Here is a 7,902-nt window from a genome sequence, read left to right on the forward strand (position 1 = left end):
GTCATGCAGCTACATTCGGTGATATGATTCACTTAGAACTTGTGACACCATATAGTATGACATAGTATTTATAGTATTCATGACCATTCTTTGTCTCTACTGGTGAGCATAGTCCATAGTCTCAGCAAGCAAGCACATGCACATGCACATACATGAACATGTGCACATACACAGACACGTGTTAAAGCTTGTGATCTACAGCACAAGTGAAACTTCAAAATGTATGACTGGGTGCGTCTTCAGTTTTAACCCAGGAGGGATCAGTTGGGAACCTTGTAATGGACCCCACCGACCTACCAATTGGGTGACACTTTCATGAAAACATCTCATGCACTCTGCTGAAAAAATGTAGAAATAAGTATATCATTTTTGCTTTAGAAGATAAAAGCAAACTTCTAATGGCTAAGCTCATACGCTTCCCATGATACCAGAGGAAGATAGCGAAGTCGGAGGACAATCCCAAACCTTACGTAGCTAGATGCTGAGGTACAGTGTTAGCAACAGTATAGCGTGCCAGAGTGGCGCGTAAAACTGTGCCCTGTGTCTATCTGTGGCCTACATGTGAAACCAGCTGTGCGTGAATTCTCGGTGCCCTTAGCGCCGGCAGGGTGGTTAGCTGCTAGCTTTGACTTTATTCACACCATGAATCCCAGACAGTGCACCTTTATAAGCACTGTCAAATGAGCAAAAGAGAGGGAAGGGGGTGGGCAAGTGGAGGAAGGGGGGATGAGAGGGAGAAGAGGGGAGAGGGAGAGAAAAGGAGGGAAAGTACCGGTAACGACAGAGAGAAAAGGAAGAGAGAGAGAGAGAGAGAGAGAGAGAGAGAGAGAGAGAGAGAGAGAGAGAGAGAGAGAGAGAGAGAGAGAGAGAGTAGGTGATAGACAATGAGAGAGTGGGAAGCCGAATTTCAAAAAAAGAAAGCGAGAATGAGTGTGTGGCAGAAAATATGACTCCAGACAACGGCTACACACTTCTCCTATTATCTCTATCTGTCTCTGACACCGCTCCCACCGCCACTGCTGAGCCTGCGATGCAAATAGAGCCGGAGTGGAGGTCCCCGGTCTGCCAAACAGGAGTCGACAGGGAGGCTGATGGGTAATAATGTCTGCCGTCTCGCAGAGGCATTAAACACAGGAAGCAGGAAGTGAGACGGGCAGGCAGACGGAAAGGAAGGAGGATACTGACACAGAACTGGGGGTTTATATTGTAGTTTAGTGCTGCTCTGAGTTTCATACTAGGTTAGGCTGGCGGAGGGAAGAAAGATACTGACAACACTTGTCTTTATACTGTAGTGCTCCTCTGGGTTTCATAGTAGGTTGGTTTAGACAGGGGAACGTGAAGGAAGAGGAGGAATCTAAAACTGCCTGAGGAAGATATTGATACACTACTAGGATTCTATAACATACAGTTCACCAAGGGATGAGGGAGAGAGTGTAGTGTACAGTAGATCATTTGGAATCATGCCCTGTCTGAGACATGTAAATTCAAGATTCACACTCAGACCTTGAGGATGTCCTCTTGGTGGATGGCCTTCTTGTATCCACGTGGATGTTTGAACCCCGCCCATCACAGGAGGGAATAGGGTCTGTGGTGAAATCATCATCATCTTGGAGAATTAGCCTATCACTGTGCATACTGTAATCCATAGCCAAGTGATGATGTACCTTATCTGAACTACTTTTGCTTACTTAAAATAAAACGGTGACTTTGCAATTCATCTGTTAAAAGCAGAGCTTTCCTTTCTAGCTAAATTTAGCTCTTCATCATGTCCAAAGACTCCAGGGGTATCAAAGTCGGTCAAGCGCGGAAGAAACAGCCAGAGAAGCGATTCAGAATTATCTTGCTCATCATTGCTGGTTTACTATTAGGTCGTCACATGTGGTATGTAAAAAAACTGGGGGTTGGGTGAAGATAATGGTGTGTTTTTTTTAAACCATGCACACTCAAATAACTTGTGTGTACTCATAGTTAGAATGGTAGCTAGGTTTGAATCCATGGATGGGCCAGGGCTGAAGGCTAGATTTTGGATGACTGATCTGTTTGACAATAAGTCATTATTTGTACAGTATTTTGATATCAATAAAGGATTACATTCTGTTTGACTCAGACCTGGGTCAAAACATATTCAAAATACGTTCTCCTCAGCAGTCAGGCAGAAGGCAGTGGGTCAGGCCAGGGGCGGATCCACATTATTTTTGGGTGGAACACAGGAGGGAACAACAGTTAAATTGTGGGGGCCACCCAAAAGCCAACACAAAATAGTAGGCCTCCATCGACCTCTCTCTTAAACATTTAGACTACTAAGTGGAAACAATTACTTTTCTTAAATTGTACAGTCACACAGTTTTGTATGTATTCATCAAGTTTTTGTTGGCTGCATTAACTCTAACTTTCACCTTGTAAGGAAGGTGACCTTATCATCAACATCTAGCTCTTATGTGCAATTAGTAAACTCACTAACAGTAGCCTAATGCAGATTAAGTTGCAGTGCAATGTATTGTGCAAGAATAACACTATTTACAGCACTGTCAATTTTCATTTTTAATGATGATATGACTCTTCAACTGTGTAGTAAACAAGAATTCTCACATAATGCACAACTGCATTCAGGCTGACTCTGACCTTCACTGTTGATTTCAGAATTAATTACAAATTATTATTATTATTATTAATATATTATTAATATTATTATTACAAATTAATTCTTATTTTATTATGCCCATCTTCAATTTAAGTGGTTGAAAAGTATACTTTCCTCGACTTTTAATGTTGAATTATCATAGAAGAACAAAGACAAAGACAAAAGATATAGGCTAACGTAAATTAGGTAGCTAGCTAGAGAGAGTTCGCTGCTACACACAAGGCTGGCTGGCTAGCTAATGTTAATTAAGTTAGACGGAGCTTTCGCCTAGCTAGCTAGCTAATGTTAGTTAATACATATGAACTGCAGGTCTAACCACATGAACACTATCGAAAGTAGTCTACAAACACAATGAAAAGCAACAAATTACATGTACTGTTAATTCACGTCGCAAAACAGTGCGCGAAAACGGAGACTGACACTCCATACTAAAAATAGACACCCCCACCCTCCCATCCCATTTATCCTTGTGTCTCCATGACCGTCTAGCTGTAACACTCTCCATCTCTCATTCTGTTTTGACCTGTCTCTTTCCCTCTTTTTTGTTCCCTTTCCCACCCGTCTACTCGCTACTTGAGCTTTTGCCGTTTTGGTTGATGTTTTATGACATTTATACGAGTGATTTTCACCATAAAACATGACATATCACATACCACGCTCTGGACATTGATATAACACAAGCTATTGTTGTGTTTGATGAAACATCACATAGGCCTATCATCTCCATACTCTATACAATATACTCCCCCCCCCCCTTTCAAGGGAAGTGCATTCAATCATATTGCAGCAGCACATCCTATCGTCTAATCACATAATTCACTCAAGGACACTGGATTACGGGGACAGAAAATATGGTCGAATAAAACAGCATTTCATTGCACTTCAGATATGGAAATACTGAGGTAAAAAAAAACAGATTGTCGTATAATCCATCTAATCCACCATAGACAATAGAGGGAAATCAGTAAAACATAATTCCTGGACACCATCAAAATCTACTAGCATCCCAGCCGAGCATCATCAACATGAGAGACTACCTTTGTAATCCCTCCATAATCCCAAAGCAAAGAAAGAAAAATATTCCCTTTTGCCACACCTAGGGTGGCAAAGTGTTTATTCCTGACCATGTGACCATATAAACTCAAACCAATTGAGGAGTTTAAACTAATGGTTTATGACTGTGCTACACGAGGTGTGTAACTGTTTCATGATATGTATGGTTTATAACTGTATATATTTGTGGTAGGTTTATTTTAATGTATAGATGCTGTACTGTATTGTATATATTTGACTGTCTGTTTTTTGACTGTGAGACTGTCTGATGTTTTATACTAGGTCTTGGCCAGGTCTCCCTTTACTTCTAAAACAGGTCCTCAGACTTCAATGGAACTTCTTGGTGAAATAAAGGTTACATGAATAAAATAAAAATAGGAAGGGCCCAAGGTTTTTCAGGTCGCGTGATTTGGTAAAACTCCTTGCCCTAGAGAGATTCAATGCAACCCCCCCGCTTGGAGTAGGAATATGTTGTCCATAGACACTAATCTTAAGTCAGTTTTGCCATCCCACTCTAACGGTTACAATCAGGATCTGGTGGGGGTGATCTGATCTTAGATCTGTGCCAAAGTGCAGCTATCAGTGCAGGCATTCTGTACATTCCTACAGCTCACTCACACACACACACACACACACACACACACACACACACACACACACACACACACACATAAACACACACTCTCAGTGAGCACTCTATCTTTTTTTCTCCTTCAATTAAGGTTCATTAATTGCTTGCTTAATCCGAGCACCCTTGGTGAGATGCCATTAGACGAGAAACACTAAACACAACGAAGTAAACACATTATAGTGGCACACAGAGAAACACATTACACCGCATGTTTCACAAACACTCACAGAGCAGCGCTGCTTTTAAAGAAGGAGAACAGAAAGAGAAAGATAGAGAACGGTACCTTTGCTTTTAGCTAGAGGGGAGGCGACGAGAGAGGCATGTCGAAGAGACAAGAGGGTAGTGTATCCACAATGGTAGGCAGAGAGAGAGAGAGAGACACACACACACACACACACAAATAAACAGTGAATAGTTTAACACAAGACACCGCTTGATAAGTAGAGGACACATACAGTATCATGTTAATATATGTATATCAGTACATGTATACAATATCAATCAATAACAGTTGCAATAACTGTAGTATGACACCACTTCAAAACCATCACTCGGGCACACCACACACAAACATATCAGTATGTAAAATATCAGTACATGCAAAAGAATAAAAAACAGTGTGAATCTGTTTCACCTTATATTGTAAATTCTCGAATAATCTATTATTGTTGAAACAGTAATATGTGTCACGGCTTGATTAAAAGGTCCGCATGTCGGGAATTGTGAAACCTCGCAATCGAGCAAAACAAGTCTTGTTGTGAAAAAAAAAGTTTTGCATTTGACGAAAATTGAAGCTATAAAGAACCCACGCAATATCATAACCAAGAGTTTTGCATTCACTAAAATAGCTACAGTTTGTTAGAAAACTTGGGTGGGGGGGGGATTTTCGTATTTGTTTGGGGACGTATCCGCTTCCCTTTCACCCAACCCACACCCCGATAAATAGCCATGTGTGTGTGTCTGTTTGTTGACAAGACTCAATGACTGTATCCACAGAGGAAGTTTCGTCGATCAACATACTATTCACAGGACTGTAGTCTGTCAATAAAGCTTTTGCTTTGTTTTGGGGTAAGTGAGTTACATGCATTGTTTACTAAGATGTGTGTATGTTCACTAGGCTAACCAAACAAGTTTGCATGTTTATTGCCAACATACCGACAGTGAGTTACATGCCATAGCCAAACTTGTTAGTTTGTTAAATATGTAGTGAGTTACATGCCATAGCCAAACTTGTTAGTTTATTAACTATGTAGTAAGTTACATGTTATTTACTAAGCTGTGTCAGTGTTTACTAGTCTAGCCACACAGGTGGTAGCTTGTTAGCAAGCTAGTTGTTTGTTTTTTATTAGCTGACTTGGTGTTTTTTTTTTAATTGTGTACACAAGTTATTCTGAATGTGTGTGTGTGTGTGTGTGTGTGTGTGTGTGTGTGTGTGTGTGTGTGTGTGTGTGTGTGTGTGTGTGTGTGCGTGCGTGCGTGCGTGCGTGTGTGTGTGTGTGTGTGTGTGTGTGTGTGTGTGTGTGCGTGCGTGTGTGTGTGTGTGTGTGTTTGTGTGTATGTTTACTAGTAAGTAAGTAAGTAAAGCTTTTTTTTCTGACTTTCATTCTGAAACTTTTTTTTCTGACTTTTATTCTGAAACGTTTTTTTCTGACTTTTATTCTGAAACTTTTCTTTTTTCAGACTTATTCTGAAACTCTTTTTTTTCGGACTTTTATTCTAAAACTTTTTTTTCAGACTTTTATTCTGAAACTTTCTTTTTCCAGACTTTTATAAGCTTGTTGGAGATAATAGATTATAGAAAACGTAAATGCTTTTGTAATGTGTGGAATCAAAAATAATGATTCATTCATGAACTGCACATCACTCATATTTAGCAGCTTGATGTATGGATGCTGTATGCTGGAGAATGTTGCTGATTTGTAAATTTGCTATAGAATAATACTGTGGATTGAAATTATTTCACTAGCCTACTTCTTTCGGTGCAGTATGTGTATACAGGATGACTTCTACAAGTACAGTATACTATGTTCATGAGAGTCTAGGGAAAGGATACAAGTCTACACTATAGAAGTGTCCACACCACTGACCTGAAATTTGTATTACAGAATTATGAGGTGCAAGGTTCTGAGAGATGAGACCTTGATGTGAGTCACCAGCACTTCAGGTATTTGTAATTGTATTAGCAATTCTATTTTATGAACTTAGTAGTATTTCATAAAAATGGTGTGTTGGTAACAGTGGGAAATCATTTTAAATGTACTGTTTTCTATTTTGATTACAGCTTTGATGCCCAGATGGGATGGGAAGGAACCATTAAGTCCCATTAGATGCATTATGGACTATAATAATAAATGCATGCACACGGACGCAACATTATTATTGTTTCCTTTTGCCATTTTGTTTTCTCTTTCTGCTGCAATGTCGACTGAAACTGAAGTCATAAGAATGTTACTCTCTTGTTCTTGTATAATGGGATGTAATAAACTTTTGGCACACATGGCAATCATGAATCTTGAATTATTATTATTATTATTGTTTAGCAATTTAAACAAGCCCTGCAAGTTTGTTTCCTGAGGGTTAGCTGACAACCCCACTGGTTGGGGGTGGAGTTAACTAGCTATTGTTCCCATCCATTACCTGCCTGTGTAAAGTGTCTGTGAAAAAAATTCTCTGTTATCAACATTCAAATACGCACAACTTCTTCATCTTGTTTCAGATTTCAATGTATGATACATCATTTGAAACCTTACAATCTGCCCTTTCACGTTATGTGTTAGGGTTAGGGTTAGGGTTAAAAAAAAAACTGAAAAATGACCTTGCCCTACATGGGGACTTTTTCATCAGACCCTGTCACATATGTTCCATTTTAAGTGAGCGAAATTAAAGAACTTCATAAAATCTCACAAAAACATGCACACGACCAGACCCAAATGAAGGATAGAGAAGAAGAGAGAGGCATACCTTGTTCCGCCATCATCATATGTGAAAACCCTTTAAAATGATGACAGAAAAAGAGAGAGAGAGAAAAGAAGAGAACACTTCAGAAACACATATTCTCAATACTTTTTGGTATTGTGATGTCACATAGTTTCCCATGAGGAAAAGCATTGCATCAGACACACTGACAGGTATCACAAGCGTCCCACAGATAAGGGAAAGCTTCTATAGAAGGCCTACTATAGAAGGCTTCTATAGAAGACCTATTATATTTTGGTTCTAAATAAAGACTGCCTGGAGATAATTCCTTCTATTCAAAATGAAGTGGTCCCTAAACATTTCTGTTCTGAACAAATACCATAATGTTATGGCTTAATTAATGACTGAAACAAAAGTTGTATAAATAACACAAACAATAGCCTATACAATAATAATAATAATAATAATAATAATAATAATGTTGTATCATCAACAGATTTTTATCAGATATTCAGTATTCACAGAATTTAACTACATTTAGGATTTTTATCAGATATTTTAGTCAGCGTCCTTAGTCAAAGCATAATGCTGAGGAAGTGTTCTGCAAAAACTGCTCCCAAAACTCACCTGGGATATTGTTGTTGACCTCTGGTTTCGCCGT

At 39.2% G+C, this 7,902-nt stretch overlaps 1 protein-coding gene across 1 annotated transcript in view; it reads right to left on the minus strand.

The window, feature by feature from the left end:
• The window catches only part of nrxn3a (neurexin 3a), a gene marked incomplete at both ends in the record, with an annotated part of 298,178 nt that extends 290,870 nt beyond the window's left edge, over nucleotides 1-7,308 (minus strand). Inside the window, one exon of the mRNA XM_080548147.1 lies at nucleotides 7,287-7,308. Within this exon, the coding sequence (XP_080404273.1) occupies nucleotides 7,287-7,305 (19 nt within the window). The remainder of the gene's footprint in view (nucleotides 1-7,286) is intronic.
• Between the last annotated feature and the right edge of the window lie 594 nt (nucleotides 7,309-7,902).

This window comes from Nansenia antarctica, assembly GCF_963989245.1.
Source record: "Nansenia antarctica genome assembly, chromosome: 1".
In the NCBI taxonomy this organism is placed as follows: Eukaryota; Metazoa; Chordata; class Actinopteri; order Argentiniformes; family Microstomatidae; genus Nansenia; species Nansenia antarctica.